The sequence below is a fragment of the Armigeres subalbatus genome, chromosome 2 (genome assembly GCF_024139115.2).
Source record: "Armigeres subalbatus isolate Guangzhou_Male chromosome 2, GZ_Asu_2, whole genome shotgun sequence".
NCBI lineage: Eukaryota > Metazoa > Arthropoda > Insecta > Diptera > Culicidae > Armigeres > Armigeres subalbatus.
This window is the reverse complement of record NC_085140.1, coordinates 156,533,157-156,559,892: the sequence shown is the minus strand read 5'-3', so window position 1 is coordinate 156,559,892 and position 26,736 is coordinate 156,533,157. Positions and strand designations below refer to the sequence as shown.

The 26,736-nt window shown below is 37.2% G+C and overlaps 2 protein-coding genes across 2 annotated transcripts in view; one reads left to right on the top strand and one right to left on the bottom strand.

The window, feature by feature from the left end:
- LOC134211069 (uncharacterized) overlaps positions 1 to 26,736 on the bottom strand; it is a 167,045-nt gene that overhangs the window by 6,647 nt on the left and 133,662 nt on the right. The window lies entirely within an intron of this gene.
- Positions 18,823 to 26,736, top strand: part of LOC134211064 (peptidoglycan-recognition protein LA) — a 45,092-nt gene continuing 37,178 nt past the window's right edge. Inside the window, exon 1 of the mRNA XM_062687638.1 lies at positions 18,823 to 19,375. Within this exon, the coding sequence (XP_062543622.1) occupies positions 19,039 to 19,375 (337 nt within the window). The 5' untranslated portion in view covers positions 18,823 to 19,038. The remainder of the gene's footprint in view (positions 19,376 to 26,736) is intronic.

Sequence of the window (26,736 nt, the reverse complement as noted above, 5' to 3'; positions counted from 1 at the left end):
TGGTTAGATGCATGTTTCTGATGGCCGTTCGTTTATTTTATGCACCATGTCACGGGAATAATAGGATAGATGGTGGGAAATTCCCACTGGGAATTATGTAGATTATCTATTGTAAATATGTTTAACAGGGTGAATAAATAAAAACACATGCTTCCCAATTATTATGACACAATTGAATTATATGGCAATGACAACAGTTTAAATCCAGGTTTTAAATGTATTGGTATGCACGCGAAAAAATCATACCCTGGCGAAGTTGCGTCAGAGTCTGAAAATCAATGCAACGGGCTAAAAAACATCACCTTTATCCTTCACCCTGCTTCCAACAGTTGATGCAATTCGTGATTCAGTCAACTCCTCTATGTATTATCTTCCACCAGCACTACATTATTGATGGTACGCAACACTTTTGTTTCTAAAGCTCAGGTTTCTTGCCCAAAAAAGGCAGTCTATTTGATCGAAATATATTTTGGAGTCCAACGTACTACGATTTTCACCACTATGCGTTTCTGAATTTCTCTACTGGTATCGTTTTTAGCTGTCATCAGTGAGTACACGAAAACTTCAAACATCTTTATTTCTTCGCCACCTACCATCGCGTATTGAATCATCCAACCTTATTTGCGGTTGTAATAAATATAAATAAATTCAAAATAAATTCACCACATTTTTTTTGCTCCATGCCCTCTTTAGTCTGATATAGGTTCTCTCCATCTTCTCAAAGATGTGTGCTATAATAACAATATCGTCGACAAAGCCCAATAGCTGAATGGACTTCGCAAAACCCATACCAATCATGTCAATCTCTGCTCTTCGTATTACCTCTTCCAAAGTGAAACACCATCACCTTACCGTATGCCTTTGTGCGCTTCAAAAGGACGCGTCCTTGAAACCCGAACTATACACATCACTTGATCCATCGACGCCTTGATCAAACGTATCAGTTTATCCGGGAATCCGTATTCGTGCATTAACTGCCATAGCTGTTCTGTTTTTGAAACAATAGCATTGCCTTATTGCGAGACTTAACTAGGATTGAGCACCCGTAAACGTTTGACGTATACGCCTTGAATGAAGAGGAAATGAACCCAAAATATCTCTACAATACGAACAAAGATATCAATTAGTCTTGTCATTGCTTGTACACAAAAAACATTAAAATATTCATGAGCATTCAAACGATACATTCTCAGTAGAAATGCTCCAGTGACCTTAAACTGAGATCCAATTTCTTTTAACTATTAATATAAACCTATTATGTGTCGAAAGCTGTCTCGAAAGCAAACTTGGTCAACGACTCAACCAACAACAAAATTCTTTTGTAATAGTTGATATTATATTGATATTCGATCTATAAATAGCATGTGAGTTCATATCAAATTTGATGGAATACATTAGTTTAATGTAGCTCATAACTCTCTAAAACCATCTATAAGTTACATAAATATTGAAACAACATGCATACTTTCATCCCAATGAACTGACCATAGTGAATCATATTTAGCGCATTCACCCCTACACGCTTTTCTTCAACTTCTTAAATAGATCTACAGTCCAATTGGAACTTGACCTGTTTTTCAACTAGATAGAAACAAACTATGGTATCAGATGTAACTCTCTCCTTCTTCACTTGGATTTTTTTAGTGTTCGCAACCATTAATAAAAGATTTGTTAAGAAATAATATTTTTTCGTGCATTATTGAATTTTCCCTTTTTGTGGGTGGCATATGTAAACTCCAACAAAATATGAATTTCAGCTTCCTGCTTTGTTTATTAAACAATTTGTTCTATAGTAGTTTTATTGCTTTCTAACTTCAAAGGTTGTATACTATCTGTACCTGACGATTGTGTACTTTCACAACATCTGACGATTTGAACTACTCATCATATATTACTTCGACTGTTATCTAGTAAGCCGCCATTTTAACGATAACATTCTTTTATGTTGTTTTTCTCGTTTATTGTAACACTACGCCACTGCTTCGCCATTATCTTTCATTCATAATTCTTTGTCAAAACTTTTTCAAATTATGATGTCCCTCAGTTTCGTGTTTTGAATTGTGCGACAAGGTCGACAAGGACAAGCACAAGGTCCCTTTGGTCAGGCAGGAATCAAACCTGTCACCACATAGGTACTTGGTAATGCCGTGTTATTTTCGATTAGGCTCCTTTTTTGGGCGTTTCTGGAAGTCTTATTTACATGCCATATTTTCCCCTCTCTTAGTTGATTGTGTTACACTATGTTAATCTGTAATGAGTTTTCTTACACACCATTTTATTCACCGGCTGTTTTCTTTACTAGCCATGTTTATCAATTCCGGTGGTATTCATTACACACCGTCTTTCTCGGCAACTATTTTTTTCTCGTCATGTTTTTTTCTACACTGGCGGTTTTCATTACTCGCCCACTATCTCACAGGCAGTTTGCTTTACTCGCCATCTTTATCCACTTCGGTGGTTTTCATTACACACCATTTTTATCGTTGTTATCTATTCGCTCTATTCCGGTGGTTTCCATTACACACCGGCGATTTTTTTATCCGCCATTTTTACTTCGGTGGTTTTCATTACACACCATCTTTTTCCCAGCGGTTTTCTTTACTCGCCATAGTATTCTATTCCGGCGGTTTCCATTACACGCCGTTTTTTTACCATTTTCCTCTGGTCTTCTGGTTCCATAACAAACCCTGACACATCATCACAACATAACGGTTCACTTTCTCTGACGATTACCACTGCTAACTGCTATTCCATGCCGAGTGATTCCTTTTCTGTGCTAACGAATCAAGTAATGGTTTCTAGGCATGTCGCGGTCGCCAATGTAAATATTCAACTATGATGAGGAATCACTCGACACGGGAGGGAACTTAACACTTTCACTGCCACGGGATGACTGAGTCTTCTGATTGTGGCTTGAATCGTACCCGTGTTTTGACAGTGCGATGGAACTGACACAATGAACCAAACGTCTTCATCATCATCTTCCACCATGCGTAAGAGGTAGGAATATGATTAAACTTTTCATGCACCTCACATCAAGTATTTCCCCGGATAATTCTTACAGGGAATTCCTTCAGGTCCTTCTCCAAGAATTCCTTCAGGAATTTCTCCGGGAATTTTTCCGCGGAATCGTCCTAGAATTCTTTTCGGATTTCACTCGGAATTTATTCCAAAATTTCATTCGGAAATTAATATGAGAGTTCCTCCAGAATATTTTCCAAGAGTTCTCCCAGAAATTTCTTCAAAACAAACCCCCGGGAATTCATCCGGTAATTTCTTCAGCAATTCATCTGGGAATACTTTCAGGATTTCATCTGGAAATTCCTCCTGGTATTTTTCCAGGAATTCCTTCAGATATTTCTCCGGAAATTCCTTTAGGAACTTCTCCAAGAATTATTTCAGGACTTCCTTGTGGGAATTCCTTCGGAAGTGCCACTGGGAGTTCCACCGGGAGCTCCTCCAGGAGCTTTTCCAAGAGTTTCTCCGTGAATCTCACCAGGAGCTTCACAGGGAATTCCTGGCTTTCTTTAACAATTTATTTCCTTGGAGAATTCCTCTGGGAGTTCCTCCGGGAGGTCCTTTAAGAATTCTTCTAGGAGCTCTTCCTGGAATTCTTACGGCAGTTCATTTGGGAGTTCAACCAGGAGTTCTTACGACAGTTCCTCCAGAAATTCCTCCAGAAGTTCCACCAGCAGTTCCTCCAAGAATTCCTCTGTTAGTTTCTCCGGGAATTCCTCCAGAAATACCTCCTCAGAGGAACAACCGTACACAGGAAAAAATAAAATTGTTTTGCTAAATATCTAGTACTTTACAATTGAAAAGTGCTCTATTTTGATCAAATTAAGAGTAAAATTGTTCATCATAAAAGTTAGTTTATCATTGACCGCCACAGTAATCAACAACCAGTGTTCATAAGAGTGAATGCATCAAAACCAGCTTACAGAGGTCCAGAAGTGCATCTAAGCTTTCATGGCCAGAATATGGCCGATCGCGACAAGAGCCGTCGCAAATCTATGCTGGCGTTCGGGCCCAAAGAGAACTGTTTCAAAGATGTCAAACACGGAGAAACTGGATACCTCTCGGACTTGCAAGGTAGTTAAAATATATTCTAAAAGCATAAAAAGCGGCGATAGCAAAACACGCAGTTCTTAAATGGACGATAAACTGATGCGACAATTTTTACTTGCAGACAGGGTTACTGATTCCTACATAGCATCATCTTTCGCTTGAGATGCCGCTCAGTTATGAATACCACAGCTTTTATTCGTGTGTCTTCGTCACGCGTGAGAACACGATACGCGATGAAACAAACCATACATTTTTGGCTTCCCTTTTCATCCTTGCTTTTGCCAATCACTGAGTTACCAGTATCTGCAAATTGGAAGCAAACGGCACTCACCAGTTATTCGTATCTGCACGGATTCTTGCTTTGCGTATAAAGTGTTCATCGGATTCCTTGTTGATTGCATCACGAGCGATGGATCGCCAAAACGCATCGCGAGTGATGATGATTGAGTATGATTGGAAGTTGTAGGGAGCGTTACACAGGATTCTCTTATGGATACAAACCTAGAGGTTCTGCTTTAGCCTTTCGGAACATTTGAAGCGCGAGCCCACGAGATTTGTATTTAGTATATTTAGACGTTAATTATTGTTATATCGCTTCAAACGTAAAAGATAGACGCTTACAGTCTTCATTAAAGTTATTTGGGAGATCTAGGGCATTTAGTTGAAGATGAGTTCAGGGATGCATCCGCTTGACAGCGGTAGCGTATGTGCGACGACGTAATGGGGTCGAAACTTATACGATTTTACTCTTTGAAAGGCAGACGAATCTAAACAATAAATTAACAAAAACAACAATAAGACGCAATGTTTACATGGTATTAAACTCGAATGAATGCCTTGCCCACTGCCTTGCAAGCGTAATTTCAGTAACAACAAAAATAAATAAAATATTTTTTTAAATTAGGTCTTACGCTGAGTGCTGCGGATAGAGCCGCTTTTCTGCGCTCAAGCGAGTAGAAGGATATTTTGAAATCACTCCCATAAACAAAATTATTTTGCAGTTACTTGGTTGTCAATCATTTCCCGCTCTTAGAATTTCGCTTTCCATGCTGCATGAAAGCGCACAAATGCGCTAGACTCCACAAGACTTTACGGTTGTTTACATACATTCCATTTAGCTGCTGAATCTCGTGAAATTTCGTAATGGGTGCTGTAAGTTGCATTCCTTCTAATTTTCCACTCGAAATATAATGTGAAAATATTTGTCACAAAGAAAACAAAACTAAAAAAAACGCAATTTCGTCGAAAATCCAAAAATTAAATATATGTACAAGAAAAGCAATGCATTTTTCACGCTAAACACCTTATAATCTAACACAGGAGATACAAAATAATTAATACCAATGGGAAAAAGTATATCTTTGTCGTTTTTTTAACGAACTACAACTAAAAACCCTTCTTTCACTCGAAACTTACGACCTATTTGTAAAAAAAAATGACATTGACATTTCAATTTTTATGGCTTAAATTCATCTGGAGTGTTACTAGATATGAAATATAGCTACTAGATTTTTTTTTATTCTTTATTAAAGTGATTTTTAAATAGTTATAAAGTTCATCACTGATAGTGCACGTGTGAATTTTTTGTTTCGAATTTCATGTTTGTGATTTTTTATTTTTTTAAACTTACTCACTCGACTCCGAGAATAAGTATCATTGAAAAATTGGATTAATGCATACCGTCGTCGGGGGTGACAATGGGTCTGGGGTGAGAATGAGCCAGCGTCCTCGCCGACAGTCTGGAGGTCGGAAAAAATCGTTCAAAAAGGTCTCTTATAATTCAGTTTTCTTGTTCTCAGGTACACTAAATCTAATCTTCAATTTTATGTAGCTGAAACAGTGATCACCATCGGAGCCACTGTTTCCCTCGAAGACAGTACCTTATAACACAAAGGACAGACATGGAGGCTCGAACAAAATTTCTAGATTGCTAATGATACTATTGATTGATTGTACATCATTTGCTCTATACATCATTTACCCCATTTACCCTATACACATTGGCGGAGTCAGAGTTCTAGTAATGGTAATGGTGGGGCACCAGTAACTTCAATACACATCAAGTCTCACTGGTGTATAAAAACACAGATTTCACTTTACACCCAAAAAACAAATCTGACAATTATTGTGTAAAATCTGGGCATATACAATTCTGTAAGCTTTTTATACAAATATTGTATTAAAATAATACAAATCTGTATTATTTTAATACAATATTTAATATAAAAGCTTATGAATTGTATATGCTCAATTGTCTCTGTTTCTGTAAGGTTCTTATGCAGAACTGTATTAAAATATGCCATCCCCTGGTTGGGTGTAGATCCGGAAATATTTGAAATTTAGTGCGTTGGCTAATCTGATTTGTTCTTTATATGTTTCGTAAAATCACAAAAGCAGCCTTTGCCTTCTTGATCCGTGCTCTTATGTCATGCTTAGTTCCGCCGTCCGAAGCTAAGTGGCTGTCAAATATTGAATGTTTTCGACGAAGGATTTCTTGACATTTTAATTTTCTCCAAGAATTCTATAAAAACTCCTACAGGGAAATCCCTCCGTGATGTCTACGATAACTTTGGAAATTCCGGAATTTACTTTAGGAATTTCTTTACGAATTTCTTTGGAAAATCCTTCAAAAAAATCGGAAATATCTTTGTAATATTGCAATTCGATAAGAAATTCCTATGAAATTAATATACTTCCCCCATGCCGTCCCAGATTACATGTTTTCAGCAATATCTTGTTAGACAAAGTTGTAGGCACATTTAAGCGCTATAAGTTCGTCATACATCATGAATTGATAGCTACCTTCTGGAAAAAGTTCTGTGAAAATTATACAAACGAATGCAAGTGACATTTTACAACACTGCCTACTACACATGATGATATAACTGCAAATATACATTACCAGGTGACAGATGGTGTTATGTTGTTGCGTATTTGTATCAATGTGGTTCAGCTTCAGCATAAACACTAGCTGTATCTGCTGTTCAATATAGTAGATTTTCTATGTTCCTTCCACACACACGAGGTGGAGAACAGCCTTGAAGAAATTTAAAGTAAATACAGTCAAACCTCCATGAGTCGATGTTCTATGACTCGATATCGACTCATGGAAGCAAAATATGCCATATTGAAAAATGTTTTCTGGGTTACTGTGATGGTCCCTTCAAACAGCTTTCTATAGGTTTCATATTCCACATATCGATATTTCCATGAGTCGATGGTCCCTTCAATATCGACTCATGGAGGTTTGACTGTAACTAGAGTTTAGTATGGAGACATAATGAAACCTTTTTTATTGTTTTGAACTGAAACCTATTCAATATTCCAAGCATTTTTTATCCGTATTTTATATCGATGAGATGCGTGAGAACTACGCATGGTGAGAATGGGTGATTTGTCCAAACAAGGAAATTAATTATACTTAAAATGTTGTGGCGCCATCTCTTTCAAACAGCACCGCAGGTTCCCTGAAGACGAATTGGAAGAAGCACTCCACGTCCTATTTTAGAAATCTAAGACTTCCGTTTGATGCCAACATATCGAAAACCTATTGGAAAATTAATTTTTGCTATCACGTTGAAATCTTGGGTAATGTTTTACCCCAATTCATAACTTCTTCAATGCATTATAATGAATAAATTCTTTGAACAGTGCTAATCACATAAACCAATGTGGTAGGATAATGCATAGCACACTCTGTTTTTGTTCTTAATAAGAAATGCTAAGCCATGTTTACCAGTATTAAATATATCCACATAATAATCTCAATAGAAACTTACATAAACACGTAGGCATATAGCAATAATTAAATAATGTTCAATTTGTCATGCTATCAGTAATCTATGGTAAACTACGACGAGCAGCGATATCATTTGAACCTCGCTCCATACCTCCCATACCTAGGTAGGTATACCTATTATTCTCCACCCGGCATTGCTTGCTGCCCGTTGCAATGTTTGCCGGCGGACTGCGATGATTCAATTTTTCTATCATCTTTACCACTCATCATCAATCATCATCGCATCCGATCGTAAATCTCCAAGTTCTGCTGGAGATAAATCGAGGCCGATTCAAAAGCAGTACGAACAGTACAACACTTGTGCACACACGGGAGTCACTCACCACATGGTGATGAATCAAACCCGAAGCTAATGCAGTACGAATAAATACAGAAACATATTCATACAGGATTCACTCGTCAGGTTTGGGAAGATATATTTTGTGCGGTTCATTCGGGATGCATCATTTATCGTCCTTTTCCGATTCCGTTCGCAAAGTATGAGTGAATGCGAGATACTTGATGCGATTTCCAGTAACCCTGCTTGCAGATAAGTTGTTTGTCGGGTTGTTGTCGGGGCATGGCGCTATGTTCACCGATACCTGCAAGGCGTCCCCGAGAAGCCTTGATGAAGCTGCTACGTATTGTAAAAAGGTTAATATTTAAATAAATGAAATGAAAAGTAAAAAAACATATGAAATTTAATGGAGTAGATTGAAAAGAAAGGGTGAAGTATGGATTCCGTCTTTTTCAGTAAATACAAGAAAATTTTTCACTTAAAAATATCGCACTCTATTTTATGAACGGTGTGATCATTTTGATTTGACAGTTCTACAATTTTGTTTTAAATGTTTAAACTTTTAATTTCGGAGCCACGTGAAAGATTTGAACCGTAGCTCTTGCAAAAGTTGCCATACTTTTATTTTGAACTTAGACAACTTTCTACGAAAAAGAACCAACGCAACTTTTTGTTTTTACCAATGGTTTTTTTAATTCTAATAACGATTTTTCTTTCTGTGTAGGAACTGCCAGTGAAACTATCGGAGCAATTCTTGTAGAAACTGCTGGTGGATCTCCCGGAGGAATTCTCGAAGGAACTGCTGGAGGAGCTCTCGTAAGAACTCCCGAAGGAACTCCTAGAAGAATTCCTAGAGGACCTCCCGGAGGAACTCTCAGAGAAACTATCGGAAGAATTTCGGAAGGAATTTCCAGCTAAATTTCTGAAGAAAGCCTAAATGATTTCCTGGAAAAGCTACTGGTGGAACTCCCGGAGGAATTCCCGGATGAATTGCCGGTGGAATTCCCGAAAGAATCCTCGAAGCAACTTCCGGAAGAATTTCTGAAGAAACTCCCAGGATAATTTTCAAAGGAACCCCCGAAGGAACTGCCAAGGAACTACCAGAAGCTTTCTCGGAAAAAATCTTGGAGTATTCATATTATAGACAAATCTTGTCTAGCTGAAACCTTTTTGCCAGTTGGCACTCGTGTTGATCTTGTGCGCTTCGAGCGGCCAGTCAATATAATATCGTACGTGGTGCAATACAAGATGCTAAATTGCAGACGAAATACTTAAATGTTGTATGGAGAAGTACCTCTATCGCCTCCATTTCAGCATCTTACACGACACCACTGTCAAACCCCACCACACCTAGGCAGGCCCCCTAACTCGTAGTGTCCATGGGGAGGGGTTGTCAAGTCCTGTCCCTGCTGCACCTGAAAAAACAAGAAGGAATAGAATAGAGAAAAAAGTAAAGGAAGAAAGTATATGGAGGAAGGAAAAAGAAAGAATAAAAATGAAGAAGAAGAAAAGAAAAGAAAGAAATAAAAAAAGAAAGATTAAAGAAAAAGGGAGACATAGTAGGAGGAACGGAGAAGGGGAAAAAGAGAATAAAAATATCTTTCTATACGATAAAAATGAAATGGTCTGTGTTCGTATCCGCATAACTCGGGTGGATGGATTTTATTCATTCCTTCAGCAGAAACGTTCATTATAGCTTCCGACGGGTTTATATGATATTTCTCATGAGAAAATCATGGGCAGGGTTAAGTAAATCATGAAAAACTAAAATTAACATTCGAATGGAAATTTCACATGAGCAGTTCACAACACACGCATTATGCAGGACAACGTCTGCCGGGTCGACTAGTATAATATAATATTCACCAAAGAATTGCATTTTTAAACATATTTGAAGTATACAAATGATGTCAAATGACATGCGGTCAAATTGCTTAACACTAAGTAGAATACAAGGCCAAAATCAGTACAGCTACCCTATGCAAAACCGATCAAAGTGGGCACATCGAATTAAATCGCTTTATCTTTAAACAATGATTCTACCTATGTATTTGGGTTCCATGCTATAGTATATTCAGCACTGGGCATTTTAATTGCATGATTTACTTTTTCAAACCCCGAGCAAAGCCGGGTACGTATAACTACATAGTTTAAAAATTAAATTCAGTTTTGCGCCAAATTTGTTATGTATACGAGAAAAAGCTACCTTAGTGACCTGAGCTAGGAAAAGAATTCATTATCATTGTCATTCTAAAAACATTATCTTTCCAAAAACATCATGAGTTCACATATGTATGCTTAGTGTCATTGAAAAAACTTAATAACTACATAACTTCGAATCGTGCCATGGTTTGAACTACACTGGTTTCAACTAAATTCGTACCATTGCTTGAACTACTGGCAGCAGCTACTAAATATAATACTAATTACATGCATGAAACGCTGAAGAAACCTAGAGAAAAGCAATTTTTTTTACTATTCATCTTCTCGCATTAGATTAGTAACTCGAAACGTGTGAAAATCGTCTGAATTATCGATCTGGAAATTGCAATTTTTTCATATAGGAAATGTAAATAAAATTGCTCCATTAAAATTGCATGTAACGCTTCTAGCGGACAGCATTAGAACATGACTGCATTCACAAGTTCAAATCACGATACACTTTAGTTCAAACCATGATCAGTTTTTACCTTGTATGCTACTATTTTAACTATTTAAAATTGTTTCGCAATTGTACGATGATGTTAATCGATTGATGGCTTTCTTTTGACAAATTGATCTCACTTCTGTCATTGTGTCATGAAATGCGTCCCTTAGGGGTCAATACGCGCCCCTAAGCTAATCACTTAATTTAATGGTGATTTCCAATAATTCAACATATCAGTCATTATATGGTCAAACAATTTCCATGTAAAGCCAGCAATATTGGAACAAAACTATTTTATTCCAAAATTGGGAATTCCATATCCAAAATAAACGATGTTGGACAATATACGCGACCCAAAAAAGATTATCAAAATATTCCAATACTTTTCACCAAAATTTTCAAACTTTTTTGCACAAGAATTGTGTGAACTCTATACTTTCAGTTAGTGAATGTTTCAGAAAGATAGTAATGAGGAGAAAATATGTTTTGTGTCTAAAGAAAAAGCATTGAAGACGTAAACGCCGAAATTACGTTGGAATGAGTCGAAATAATATTTAATTTTTAAAATTTTTAATACAGAGTTTTTTTAATACAGTGAGTTTTTGGATTTTTTTTTGATACAAATGTTTTTTGGAACACTACCCAAGTAACATTTCAAGTTTTATAACGCCCTTGACGACCATGATTTAATCTACAAGAGTGTTATAAAACCAGTATAAAACCAAAATGTTACTATGGTATGCTGCGAGGCGGCTCTGTCCCAGTGTGGGGATGTAATGCCAATGAGAAGAAGAAGAAGATGATGACGAAATTTAATGTTTCAACAAGATTTGTTAAAATAACATTAATGACAAAGAATTATTATTTCAGTGAATATTATTGGGGTTGAGCTTTTTTTGAAAAGCTCAAATAAAATTAACCTTCTGTCTGTGCTCAAAAAAACTTACGTTGTCTGTGCTCTGAGGTCAAATTGACCCCAAATTGAAACTACTATAACTTTTTTAATGTTTGGCCAATTTTGGATTTTTGAGGCTGTTTCGAAAGATAATTTAATCATCTTTCAGGTCGTTACCAAAGATTAACTATAGGTTGGCGGGTACATCGCGTGGATGAGTTTTAGTGAACAAGGGTACAAAAATAGGGATTTTTCTTGATTGTTTTACTTATATCCGAAAATCCTACCCATTTTGAACAGCACCTTTTTTAAAAAGGTTATGCAGGAAGGCATGTGCTTTGGCATGAGGCGTTGATAAATTTAGAACTCGGCCCGCCAGGTAGTGGTATATTTGAATTCATTATTCTGGACTACTAACGATATTCCAATAGCGGACATTGTAAATATTCTTATCGCACAAATTTAAAAATTGGAAGAAGTGCTTATTATATTGAGCACCGCTTTGTAGTGCTAGACATCCTAAACAATGTTGCCGAATACAACTTGGATGTAGGTATGAGGGATCTCAAGCTAAAGCAATATTTCATATATGCAAGAATATTGCAAGTACGCTAGCGCCGCCTATTTGTAAATTTCCTAATTATTTATTCCGTCACATGACAGTCCATTCCCACCAGACGAACTTAGTTAAAGATGTCATCTTTACAAATTTCAAATTTGTGCGATAAGAATATTTACAATGAGGAAAATTCCATACATCGGAATTACTGGAGTAATCTAAATTAATGAATTCAAATATACCGCCACCTAGCGACCAAGCTCTAAATTAATCAATGCCTCATTTTCACGCCTTCCTGCATAACCTTTTGAAAAGGTGCAGTTCAAAATGGTCAGGATTTTCAGATATAAGTAACATAAGCATAGAAAATCACTGTTTTTGTACTCTTTTTTACGAAAACCCCTCCCCGCGATGTACCCGCCCACCTATAGTCAATCTTTGGTAACGACCTAAAAGATGAATAAATTATCTTTTGAAACAGCCCCAAAAATCCAAAATTGGCCAAACATTAAAAAAGTTATAGCAATTTCAATTTGGGGTCAATTTGACCCCTAGAGCACAGACAACGTAAGTTTTTGAAAAAGTACACTGTAACGCATATTTTCAAGATTTTTCAAACGAATTTGCACCTAGGAGACAGATCTCAGCGAGTTTTACCAAACTACCAAAAATTAGGAGAATCGGTTGAAAACTAAAAAAATGGCAGCCACTCAAAGTGGCCTGGGGTCATATTGACCCCAGAGCAAAGACAAAAGGTTAATAAAACATCTAAAAAAAATTCAGTGGGTTTTTGTAGACGTAAATGAATACACGTAACTCTGTTTTAACGCTATTCACATTTTCTCAGTTTTGCGCTCATCTGAAATGTTTACCTTATATTTATTACCATCCGATTTTCATTTGATTTTCAGAACTTTAAAGAATATGTTGCGTAGATTATGGTGGCACATTGAAGTCACACGATCAAAAGTACGACCGAAATAAAAATCGAGTAAAACATAATTCTTTGTATTGACGATTAAAGGTTGCATGAAGAAGAAGAAGTCGAAGGATGATATTTGAAAAATATTGCATGGGGAAGCATACGGGAAGTTTTTAAATTCTTCTCAAAATTTCTAGGAGCAATTTAATTAAAACAGTTAGCAATACAGGGGTTGGACTATCCTTCTACTGCATTTTTTATTTCAAATTTTATTTTATGATATCATACTTGATACACAGTATAAGAAAAGTCCAACCCCGTACTGCTTTCCGTTTTAATTAAATCGCTTCTAGAATTTTTGAGAAAAGTTTTAAAAAATTCCGTATGCTTCCGTGCAATATTTTCTAATATCATCCTTCGACTTCTTCTTCTTCACTTTAATCATAATTAATTATGATTCTGACGATATGAAACACTAGTAACTTGATAAATGCAACACGTCTGCGAGTCATTTAGAGAACGCTGCTCAATAATTTCAATGACGTTACGCGTCAAATGATTGTTATTTGATGATTTTATTTATTTATTCAGACTAAGGCCGAAGTGGCCTGTACGGTATCTCAAGTCCTCTCCATTCAGCTCGGTCCATGGCTACACGTCGCCAACCACGCAGTCTACGGAGGGTCCGCAAGATATCTTCCACCTGATCGATCCACCTTGCCCGCTGCGCACCTCGCCTTCTTGTGCCCGTCGGATCGTTGTCAAGAACCATTTTCACGTGCTCGGCCCACCGCAGTCTTCCGATTTTCGCGGTGTGAACGATGGATGGTTCTCCCAACAGCTGATGCAACTCGTGGTTCATTCGCCTCCTCCGTACCGTCCGCCATCTGCACCCCACCATAGATGGTACGCAGCACTTTCCTTTCGAAAACTCCAAGTGCGCGTTGGTCTTACACGAGCATCTCCAGGTCTCGTGTCCGTAGAGAACTACCGGTCTAATGAGCGTTTTGTTGATTGTCAGTTTGGTACGGCGGCGAACTCTATTCGATCGGAGCGTCTTACAGGTCAAAGTACGTACGATTTCCAGCCACTATACGTCTCCGAATTTCTCTGCTGGTATCATTTTCGGCAGTCCTGATGAGTCCAAGTACACAAATTCTTCTACCACCTCGATTTCGTCACCACCGATACAAACTCGCGGTGGGTAGCTCCTGTGTCTTCTCTTGAACCTCTTCTATCATGTTATTGATGATAAATACGGTGAAACACCGTTTTAATGTTCAGCGTCACAAATGGACCATTCAGGAACTAATAAACTAACCCCTTTTGCTTCGACATTTTGATGTCCAACTTCAATTTTATTTACATTATTACGATGTTATCTTTCAACGGTTTTTGTTTAAAAGAATGTTGGACTGTTTGCAATTGATCCACTAGCTAAACACAGTTGCTCAGTGAATCAAAATGTGAAGTGCATAATAATTTTGGTTGTATGATGGACCTTGCCAGAATGGACCATTCCCGAGAAAGTCATTTGCCAGAATGCACCATTCCCCAGAAAGCCATTCGCCAGAATGTACCATTCCACAGAATTGGTCATTACCTATTTGCCATGCGCGCGTTTGCCCAGTATGCGCAATAATTCTTAATGCCATGAACTTTCGGCATAACTATGTGCAGCGTCAAAAGGATATAATAAGGGACATTTTTATAATTTAACTTTGTTGTTGTTTTATAGTTGTTTTCTACTGAGGAATATAACACCGCGCCGGTCGATAATAGATTTTTTTCCTTTATTTAAGTGATTTAAACGATAATAGAATTGAAAATACCTAATCTGTACATAAGACGTATGCATACATAAGCCGAGTAAGCCGGCTATAGCCACTTGCCCGGATTAAGGCAATGGTGGTTGTGATCCTTTCTTTCAAATAGGTGTTTGCCTAGATTAAAGCAAACATTGGACATACAAATGGATTTGATACCGGATTAAAGCAATGGTGGATATGATCCCCTATTCAAAAGAAGGCGCTTCTCCGGATTAAGGCAATGATGAATGTAATTTCTTCTTTAAAAGTAGGCGCTTGCCCGGATTAAGAAATTGATGGATGTGATCTCTTCTTTGAAAATAAGCGTTTGCCACAACTGAAGCAATGGTGGATGAGATCCTTCGTTAAAAGTAGGCACTTGCCCGGATAAGGACAACGGTGGGTGTAATTCATTCTTTAAAAGAAGGCGCTTGCCCGGTTTAAGGCAATGGTGGGTGTGACCCCTTCTTTAAAAGAAGACGCATATCCGGATTAAGGCAATGTTGAATAAGATCACTTCTTTAAAAGCAGGCGCTTGCCCGGATTAAGGCAATGATGGGTATGACCCCTTCTTTAAAAGAAGGCGCTTGCCCGGATAAAGCCAATGTTGAATGAGATCACTTATTTAAAAGCAGGCGCTTGCCCAGATTAAATCAATCGTGGATATGATCCCTTCTTCAAAAGAAGGCACTTGCCCGGATTAACGCTGTACTGGATGTAATTCATTCTTTAAAAGGAGGCGCTTGCCCAGATTAAGACAATGCTGGATGTGATCCCTTCTTTAAAAATATACGTTTGCCAGGAAAAAGCAAAGGTAGGTATGATCCCTTCTTTAAAAGTAGGCGTTTGCCGGTATTAATATAATGGAAGATGTGATCCCTTCTTTAAAATAGGCGCTTCCCTGAGTTAAGGCAATGGTAGATGTAATTCCTTTTTTTAAAGTAGGCACTTTCCCGGATTAAAGCAAATCCGACATTGCCGACATTGTAATCCCTTTTTTAAAAATAGACGTTTGCCAAGATTAAAAGAATCTTGGAAATGATCCCTTCTACCAAATAAGGCGCTTGCCCGGATTAAGGCAATGGTGTATGTAATTCCCTCATTAAAAGTAGGAGCTTGTTCGGAATAAGGCAATGGTGGGTATGATCCATTCTTTGAAAATAGCCGTTTGCCAGAAATGAAGCAATCGTGGATATTATCCATTTTTTGAAAGAAGGCGATTGCTCCGATTAAGGCAAGAGTAGATGTTATCCCTTCTCGAGAAGTAGGTGTTTGTCCAACCCCGTGTTTGAAAATGGAAATTGTGGATATAGTTCCTTCTTTAAAAAGTAGACATTTTGCCTTGACTATAACTTCTTCAATGAGAGCAAATAGCTGTCTAGTATGACTTAAAGTGATATTGTTCAAACGTAGATAAAAACAGAGAAATACACTGCCAATAATATTTATATATGATATATGTGTCGCCGTTATAATTTCTTGCAATAGCTACACCTAATATAATCGATATAGAACCATACGAGGTCTCCAGTAGTCTTGCGAGCAAGGCGTTAGATTGCCAATCCGGAGATGGCGGGTTCGATTCTCGAGTCCGGTCTAGGAGGTTTACGGGTTGGAAACATTCTCGACACCCTGGGCATAGTGTATCCATTGTACTTGTTACACAAGATACATATTCATGCAATGACGTGTATATAAAAGCTAACTGAGGAAATGCTAATTAAATACTAACTTGAAAAGCAGGCCAAGTTCCAGTTGGAATGTAGAGCCATTGAAGAAGAAAAACCATACGTAAATTAAATAATTGCTGATTTCAGACCTGTGTGGTATTTGGATACATCTCTTATTAGTAGCTTGCGTGGTGAATGACTATGTGTGCGCTGATATACATCATAAGTTAATGGGTTTTTGCCAAAAAAAAATGTTTGGATTTTTGGTAGTATGATATCCATTTCTGAACAGTTTGTTTTGGTATAAAGCAAATATGAATGTATTTTTTGATAAATAAGTATCCATCTTTCTGAAAATTGTCTAATATGTTAAATAATCCCTTTTTTGAATATTGATCATGCCGAGAATCCCTTCATTAGTAAATAATGCGCAATCTCCGTTATCCAAAATTACCTTCTTTATATAGTTCTTTTCTAATCTTTATTGTTGGTGGAATAATCGAAATTTCAAGTTTTACTAATTCTGGGGAATGGTTTATTCTGGAGAATGACTTTCTGGCATATGGTCCATTCAGGCAAATGGGTTTCTGGCAAAATTCATTCTGGCAATTTGGTTCTGGCAAATGGTTTTCTGGCAAATGTCATACAATCGAAAATTTTTCTATCATCCTATTATATAAATTTCGAGGTATGTTTTATGGTATATTGTCCGATCAGACAAATCGATAGGAACCAAACAGACGAGAAAACGCAGAACTCGCGTTGAAGTATGAACGCTGGAATTGAGCAGGCATGACCGATACTGATTGATTTAACAAGGTGAGTCACTGAAAATATTTCAACAAATGCAGGAAAGAACAACATAGTCACCTATTTTGTTTCAGATCCTAACAACACGTGGTTTTCCTACTGCCCTTGGCTACGCTTGAAGATGAAAATATTACTCTGGAGGAAATTGCTTCCCAAAAGAAAATTATGCGAGCAAATTTACCTAGATGATTTCCGGCAAAGTGACAGCTAGTTTTTGGTCAAAACTTCCGGATACCATCTGCGCATAATATGTAGTAGTATTTCTAAAAAAACAATGAGATAGAAAATCAATAAAAAATGTATTTTGAAAACTAATAAATATTGCTTTTCATTTCAATAATAGATGACAATAAAATCTAAATGAATCTCTTATTAGAGCAATAATATATATCTTGTTGAATCAATAATACTTTTATTATCGATTTTAAATATCAAAAAAGCTATTCTAATTTAAGCTTTTGAGGCTCCTCTTAAAACAACAATTTTGGATTGTTGAAACAACAATCATTCTTATTACCGCCAAAACAATGTCAAATTCTTTTAGAATCTATGTAAAAATTTGTTGTTTTTAAAATATTTTTTGTGCGTGAAAGAGATGATAATTTCGACTGATTTCAAAATGATTCAAACCATGATTGGATACCCTATTCAGAGCAAATGCCCTATGTGTTTGAAGAAAATTGAAATACATCGGAAAGATTCTTCAATGCTGTGTTACAATTGCTACGAACAGTACAGTGGCAATTATTATTAGATGTTTGATTCGATCGCAGCACATATTGCGAAACGAACAATCTCACATTTATTATAACGAGAGTTTTCCTCATAACTGGGGAAATGATTTTCCCGTATTGCTAATTCCATAAACATATGTGAACATTCAGTATTCTTGCAATTATATAAGATGCTTATCACTTAATTAGATACTACCAAATGCAGATTCGTTGCTAATGGCAATATAATTTGAGACAAGTTTCAATCTTTTATTATCACTTCGCACACATTGGGGATTCCGAACAGTACCGATGGTATAGATGACAAGTTAGCTTATTTGCATGGATAATAAACTGGAATTGGTATAAATAGTCGGCATCACACATGCACCTTGTCGAAATCATTCCAACCAATATATGTCTTGAATTCATGCGCCCATGCTTACACAGGTGAACAGAACGTGAATGTGCATAAAACAAATACACACTAGTGAGCTTTCACTTCAGATCACTCAATCCAGAAATTATCACATTCGTTCTAACCCTATTTGCTGTTGTGTGCCCAACGTTCTCATACGCAAACCTCGTCAAACGAGCCTCTGGAGTTTCCCATTCCGTCAAGCAGTTCTCACTATATTAATCACCATCGACGAACACAAGTCTCAATCTATAACTGCACGGAACATTATCAGAGACGTTTCGCACACGTCTCGTAGCTAGTCAACCCGTTGAAATCACTCATCCTCTACGGCTGTTTTAGTCTTGATGATAACTTTAACCCGATCGGTGTATAGATTTCGCATCACTCGCGCGTTATTTGTCGGGTTTTTCTGCTTGTGCCGGGCCAGTAATTAGCAATCTATTCAGAGCATGGATCCTAACACTCCCCAACCGTCCACCCCACTACCGGAGTCCGTGACGAATGCATTGATGAGTATCCAACCCCGGTATAACAGTTTCCACCAACACCACGTGCCACACATGGCCAGTGGCAACAGCTACAACCAAACTCCGGGGGCCGGCCCTGGGTCCATTCCAGGTGCCACAAACAATAGCAACAATAACAACAACCTGCAGCCGGCAACGACCAGCGTGATTAATTTATCCAACTCCAGTGACGTCGTAATAGGGCCTATGACGCAGTACCAAGGATCCGTTACGATCTACCAGTATATGGATGCCACTGTCGAAGCTACCCGAATTGCCTGTGAGTATTTGCGTGCAATGAATCAGTTGGCTACAATTTTGGAGCCCGATATCCATATAAAACCGGAGAAAATTGAAGAAACCGAAATTGATTTGCGTCACGGTTCCACCCTTCGAAAAAATATCTTTTTGTTTGCTTACGTTCGCGATTATAAATCGTGCACAGTTTGATGACAGTGTTTCGAAAGGATACATAACTGAGCCATGAACGTGCGAGATTTAACAATTAGCCGGGAATCTATTTAATACTGTATCGAATCAAATGGAAAATATGTTTGGGTGTATTATTAATAATGTGATATATTCAATAATGTGATATATTAAATAAAGATTATTGGGGAAATATCGAGTTTCTTCAATGCCTTACCATTTTTATTATCTTATCTGCTTTTTGATTTCTCAGTGGAATTTGCTCGATGAAGAAGCAATGAAAATGCTCAATGGTCAGTTCATAACGTGGTTAAATTAAATGGAATAATACTAAGCTCGTGAAGCTAAGGTGAAGACATTTCACTGAAAGAGCTCCATAATGTTCTTATAATACAGTAATATCCCGATTTTAACACCCTACTGGTGAATTTTGGAGTGATAAAATGGGAAATGTGACAAAATCGAAAAAAAAACTCTTAATTAACTCTCGGTAATACTGTGAAAAACCCACATCATAAAATAACTAACCGCAACAAGATTGTCAGAAATATTTGGAAAAACATAGTGTCAGAGGTGTAACCAGAAATGTATAACAAAATTAAAATATTTTTTGCAATCTACTACAAATGACACGAAGGCTTCGTCCTTTGGCTGAGAGGCCCGTGTCATGTGCCAACAAAGATTTTTGACACCCTGGTGGTAAATCAGGTCAGAAATAAAAATGTTATACAATATGGGCCCCAGTAAGTTGCCTTGGAGAACACCAGCTCTTACAAGTAATCTATCAGATTTCGAATTCTGATAGTTTATCTGATAAATAATTTTGGATCAGTTGTACAGAGGAAAATTAAAATTCATTTATTTTACAATCAAACCTTCATGCCAAACACTGTCAAATGCTTTCTCTATATCAAGAAGAGCAACTCCAGTCGAATATCCTTCAGATTTGTTGATCCGAATTCGTAACTCTTAATAACTGATGAGTGGTTGAATGCCCATGGCGAAAACCAAATTGCTCATCAGCAAAAAGAGAATTGTCATTAATATGAACCATCATTCTATTTAAAATAATACTTATTGAAGAAAGCAAACTGATTGGGCGATAACTAAAAGCCTCAGCTGCATTTTTGTCCGGTTCCAAAATTGCATCAACTTTGGCGTTTTTCCATTTATCACGGAAGTATGCCAATTAAAAACATTTCTCAGGTACTTATTCAAAAGGACGTATGTGATTTGTAAACAAGATTCAAACGTTTATTTGTCCAATCTGATGGCACTCCCGCAAATCAACACCACCAACAGGTAGCCGAAGCCTCCCCTATCTGTTTATGGTGATGGTTTGCGTGGACTATCAGATCGGACGAATCGACGTTTGAATCTTTGTTTACAAAATCACATACGTCCTTTTGAATAAGTACCCGAGATTTGTTGAAATAGCCAAAAAGGACAAAGAGCTCTCAGAAAGTTTTATGATAGGTATGTAGAAGACACCATCATCACCCGGGGCTTTCATATTTTTAAATTTTCTGGTAATAGATTTCAGGTCATCCAAATTTGTTTCCAACGAAGGGTCAAAAACATTCTCTCGATTGAGAATATCTTCGAAGCTCCGTGTAACCTGATCCTCAATTGGACTAGTGAGACCTAGACTAAAATTATGTGCACTCTCAAACTGCTGACCAAGTTTTTGAGCCTTTTCGCCATTTGTTAGTAAAATTTTATTTCCCTCTTTAAAAGCTGGAATCGGCTTTTGTGGGTTTTTTTTAAGAATTTTCGTTAATTTCCAAAAGGGTTTCAAACTGGGATCACCGTAACTTAGGAGGGGAAGGAAGTGTTGATGTAGTACTTTCTTAACGAAAGGTCCCCGACTCAGCGACACCCTCATAGGGTTACAGGGTGTATGTTTGTGTGCGTGCACATGTGCCATAAAAAACATTAGCCAATTTTTCACATAGTAATTCTAAACCGATTCTCTCACAACAAGTTACATTCGACAGAGAATAAAGCGTAATTGACCACTATTGAATTTCATAACGATTGCGCATTCCAAAAAAAATCTAAATATTAAAATTATTATAAAACATAGTAATTAAGTTATAGCATGCCATAAAATACATTGAAGGACCAACCCATCTTCTACTCGACTAAGACTTAAGTACAACAATTGAAACGCAAGCTTTGATTGCATGCAAGTTATGACGCATAACGCCATAACGTTTCTGCAGCTTTTTGGAATAATAAAGAAGCTCACATAAAACGCGCACGCTAATAATACTTTACTTAGTAATTTTAAAATTAATATCACAAATTTTTCAGTGAAATTTCAACGAACTTCCCGATAATTCATTTGATTGTTTAATTGGGTTGTTTAATAATGCACGAGAAAAACACAATCACTGCTAGGTGGATCAATCTGGGTTTTTAGTAATGCTCATTGCTGACCGTGGAGACCTGACCTTCTAAGAGGGTTTTTCCCAGAACGGTGTCCCTGCAGGATTACCACAGCTTGTCGGAATTTTACTCACTTTTACTCCCTCAGTAGGTACAAATAGCACATGAGAAGCACTGTTGAAATAAAAATAGCTTCATTAGTAATAAAACTTCCTTCAGCAAAGAGAAAATAAAAGCGCGCAGCACGAAAGCACAATGTGGTTAAAACATCAAAACTGATTAGACTGATACGTGTAACGCTGGATGGTTCGAAATCAAGTATTCGGATTGCAGACGAAGGGTTAGCCTCGTTGTGACATTAGATGGATTAAAGCAGATGTATGCACTTTCGAATTTATTGTTTAACATTGCACACTCTGGCGTGCAGAGAAACGGCACTATCATCGCACGGTCGCTTATGCTCCTGAGTTTTGTGGACGACATCGACCTCATTGGAATCGATCGCAGAGCAGTAGTGGAGGCGTTTGTCCCACTAAAGAGGGAAATGGCAATGATAGACGTAACCATCAACTCTACTAAGACAAAGTACATGGTGGCAGGTAAAGATAGAGGAAGACCTAGTGGTGTTAGTGCTGAGGTAGTGCTTGATGGGGATGTGTTTGAAGTTGTTGAAGAATTTGTTTACCTTTGGAACACTTGTGTCAAGTAACAAATACGTATCCCGTGATGTGAAAAGACGTATTGCTGCTGAATTGGCTCCTTACGGACATGAAACGTGGACGGACCAGAGAATTTTCGTGCGAAATGTGCTGCGTACAAAACTGGGAAGGAAACTAGAAAACAGTTTGTGGCGTAGACGAATGAATCACGATCTGTATCAAGTTGATAAAATATTGTGAATCGTATAAAATACGGCAGACTTCAGTGAGCTGGTCACTTAGTGCGAATGTGGGAAGAAAAAATGGTGGTTGTATTATTATCCTCCGAAGCTGCATATGCTAAAATTGTTTCTGTAAGGTTCTTATGCAGAACTGTATTTAAAACTGTAATTAAAAAAGCAGCACGCTGGAGCTGGTTGGATGAAAAAGAGAAACGTCGTGCCACTCCTAGTCGCCCTAAAAACGTATGGTTAAATGGCGAGAAATATTTGTTGTAAGAATTAAAATAATTGACTTAATCTATCACACTTTAGTATATATACTTCACTGCTTCATAGTCCCACCGTAGACAAACAGACGCTACAGCTTCAATATTTTGCTGGGAAATCCATCACTCAATTAACCCACCACCATTTGGCGTGCGTATTGCTTTAATTGGAAATATGGGCGACTTTATTAGAACTCGTGTCAATCTCAAAGGAGTAATATTCATGCACTTCTGAATGTGAAATTAACAATTGAGTTAAAATAATATCCGTTAATAGGAATGCGTCTGTTTGTCTGCGGCGCTGCTATTAAAATGTTATATACTTTAGAACCATTTCTCAACAGCTCCGAAAATCCAGGCGCCAATACCTGTATCAGGTATCGTCTCATCAATGTATGACGGCGTGTCGTTGTATCACCTACACTTTGTCAACGTGTTGTACCGGTTTCCGTACCAGTCAGTAGCGGAGCTGACCATCTAGAGGTGCATTCAAATATTACGTAATGCGTTTGGAGCGGAGACGATTGATCACGTTTTTCGCGGGGTTCTGCTAAAGCGTATCGAGCGCCATTTTGACTGTTTTGTGATACTTTGCTCGTAGAAAGAACACTAAACAATATTCATGCTCACAAATGTAAATGAATAACGGTGCCGGATAAGTCCTCAGTTGGGAAAGAAGGAGAATGCTAGTGTGTAGTTAATTTTGCTACTAGAAGCCAAGAATACTTCTGCATCCCCACAATAGGTACCGCGGAAAGGAAATTTTGTTTATTGTTTAATTTACGTAGGGGTAGCGGCAGAGAATTTGGCCGGATCTCTTGTTAAACCGCTGAAGGAAACGCATAATAATATTAGGATTTTCGGCTTTCAGTCACATAAAAATGTTGACAATTTCAAATCCATGCCAACGCACGGTGGCTAAAATCGAGTTTTTAGCGCGTACCTTTATTATGTGATTTAGTGTAATGGCGTCTTCGAGACATTTTATCAGTCAGTCGACGCGCTTCTTTGGAGGTATTCAGCCTTATGATCAATCCCCCTAAAATTGAGATGAATTACTTTACTTTTGGAGATGAATTGCATTTTATGCCAACAAGTTTTGAACATGTTCGATGTATAAGCATACAATCTTATGGAGACGCATGGTGCTTTGGTTCATGGTGCATGGTTCATCAACTCAACCTTGCTAAGTTGGAAACGGTTTTCGATGAAAAATTACTTACATTCGCTTACAACTCTACAGTTCAGGTATTAATTTAAAGTTCATTACTTGTACTTTGTTATGCGTATGAGATTGACAGTCAAGTTTTTAAGTCACAATAGCCACCCAACGGCGTATTTTAATATTATCTAGAACTTTCTAGAACATGCAAAAATGAAGATATAATGAAAAAATTTAATAATGTCAAACATTTTAACATGCATAAAATGTAAAAATCTCCAGAAGTAACGAAATTACAAACTTGGTGTCTTAGACAAAGTTTTTCAGGAGAACTTTTGCTACAAGTTTTATAAAGAATCAAACCTTATATGTTGTGAAGTGGAAAACATAAATTTTTTATCTCACTTTTAGGTGGATTGATCAGTAAGCTGAATACCTAAAAAAAGCGCATTAACTTACTGATTAAATGTCTCGAAGAAAACAATACACTAAATTGCATAATTTCTTTATTTATTTATTTACTTGTCTTCGAACTAATCGTACAGACAGATACTACTAACTAATTATACTACTTTTAAACACACACTTGGTCATATTATAATCAAAATAAACATACACTTCATTAAAACGTCGACAACAAATATCAAACGGGTTATTTTGTCCAAAAACGGTGCGGAAGACGTAGGAAATATGTACACCCAACCGGCGGTTGTTAGATTTTCTAACAATTCTGTATCTACCAAAACCTGTATAAGAATTGGGCATATGCGAAATTGCTAGATTCTTATACAAATATTGTATAAGAATCTAACAATATTGTAAACTTTTCTTACATTTTTGTATAAGAATCTAACAATTTTCGCATATGCCCACTTCTAATACAGGTGTTGGTAGATTCTTATACAGAATTGTTAGAAAATCTAACAACCACCGGTTGGGTGTATGGCGGGTCGATCTCGCTGGAACGTTGATGTTGACATTACTCAGCAGCGTCGGACAGTCAATGTTGTGAGACAGGATATCGAACACGAACAACCGTTGAAGAAGGATTCTCCTGCTAGCCAGAGATGACAGATGAATTAATCCATAGCGATGCTCATATTGTGGAAGGCCGTCCGCCTTTCCACGGGAGTCGACGAAGCGCAAATCGAATGAAATTTCGTTAAATTCGATCGATCCGATTACTCTGCACTTCATGATATGAAGCCCACACGAGTACAGTGTATTCCAGTGTACTGCGGACCAGGGCACAGTACAGATATATATCTTCAAACATAAAGGTACTATTAAATAAACGCGCTCAATACACGATTTTAGCCACTGTGCAACTAAAATCCCAATTATTAGCAACTAATCCAGTCGAAATCCCTAAAAAAAACGCATGTAATTTCTATGCGGAGCTGGTGAAACAACGCTTCAACTTGAATGATCCCATTCTTAAGACAGCTTCACTCATCTATCCAAAGAATATGGGGAACATTGCCAGATCCTGAAGATGTTTCCAAAAATGTTTAAGTGCGGTGACACAAAAGTTGGAGAAGAAGTTTCGGGAGTTCAGGGCCGCAATTTTTTGCAAAAAAAATACACAGGATAAAGAGGATAAAGAGGAGGACGATATGATGACAAGCTGAGCGAAATTAACTGGACAGTAAACGCCGAGATGAAAAGCTTGCATTTCCATTATTATGAAAGTTCATCAACAATTTCCTTCTCATCCCTCATTCGTCAGCAGCGGTCCAAAGGGTGTTGCGCATTATAACTTATGTTAGAAACCGACTAAATACCAGTACAATGGATGCATCAAAATGTTATGTTAAAAAGAATGGAAGATTTAAGTTGGCTTTAACGTCGCCATTTAATTTAAAATTCAAAAAGCCAATGTTTTAACCAAGGATGTTAACGATCATTCAGTAATTTGCGTTCGATCATTTAGTAATTTGTCAATAACACATTCCAGAAGTTGAATTTCAAAATGTGTTGTATGGTGTACTTCTAATGCGAAGATTTTTCTACAACTTTGCCTAATGGTTGTTGTTTGAATTCCACTAGTAACGGAGTTATAGCTATAGATTCAGTAACTCAGACTAAATGATAACAAAATTCCAATCATTTAGTTTAAGTTACTGCAACTAGCGCTCTTACTCCGTTATTAAGTTGAATTCTAATAACGAACCATTAAACAAAGTTGTAGAAAAACCTTCCACTAGAAGTCCACCATACAACATATTTGAAATTCAGCTCTTGGACCATGTTATTGACAAACTAAATGATCGAACGCAAAATTACTAAATGATCGTTAACATCAACAATTTCTTTATAAAAAAAAATGAATGATTTATAATTTTGGTTCACCTTGATTAGCAATAAATTGCAAAAATACAACCACGTACAGCCTTAACTGTATCAAGATTTTTTGGTCATAAATGAAGATGAAAAAGATTTTTACGCATAAAAATAAAGGTGAGGTTAGAAAAATATGTGGCAACACTGGGTAGATTAACTAAAGCATAGAT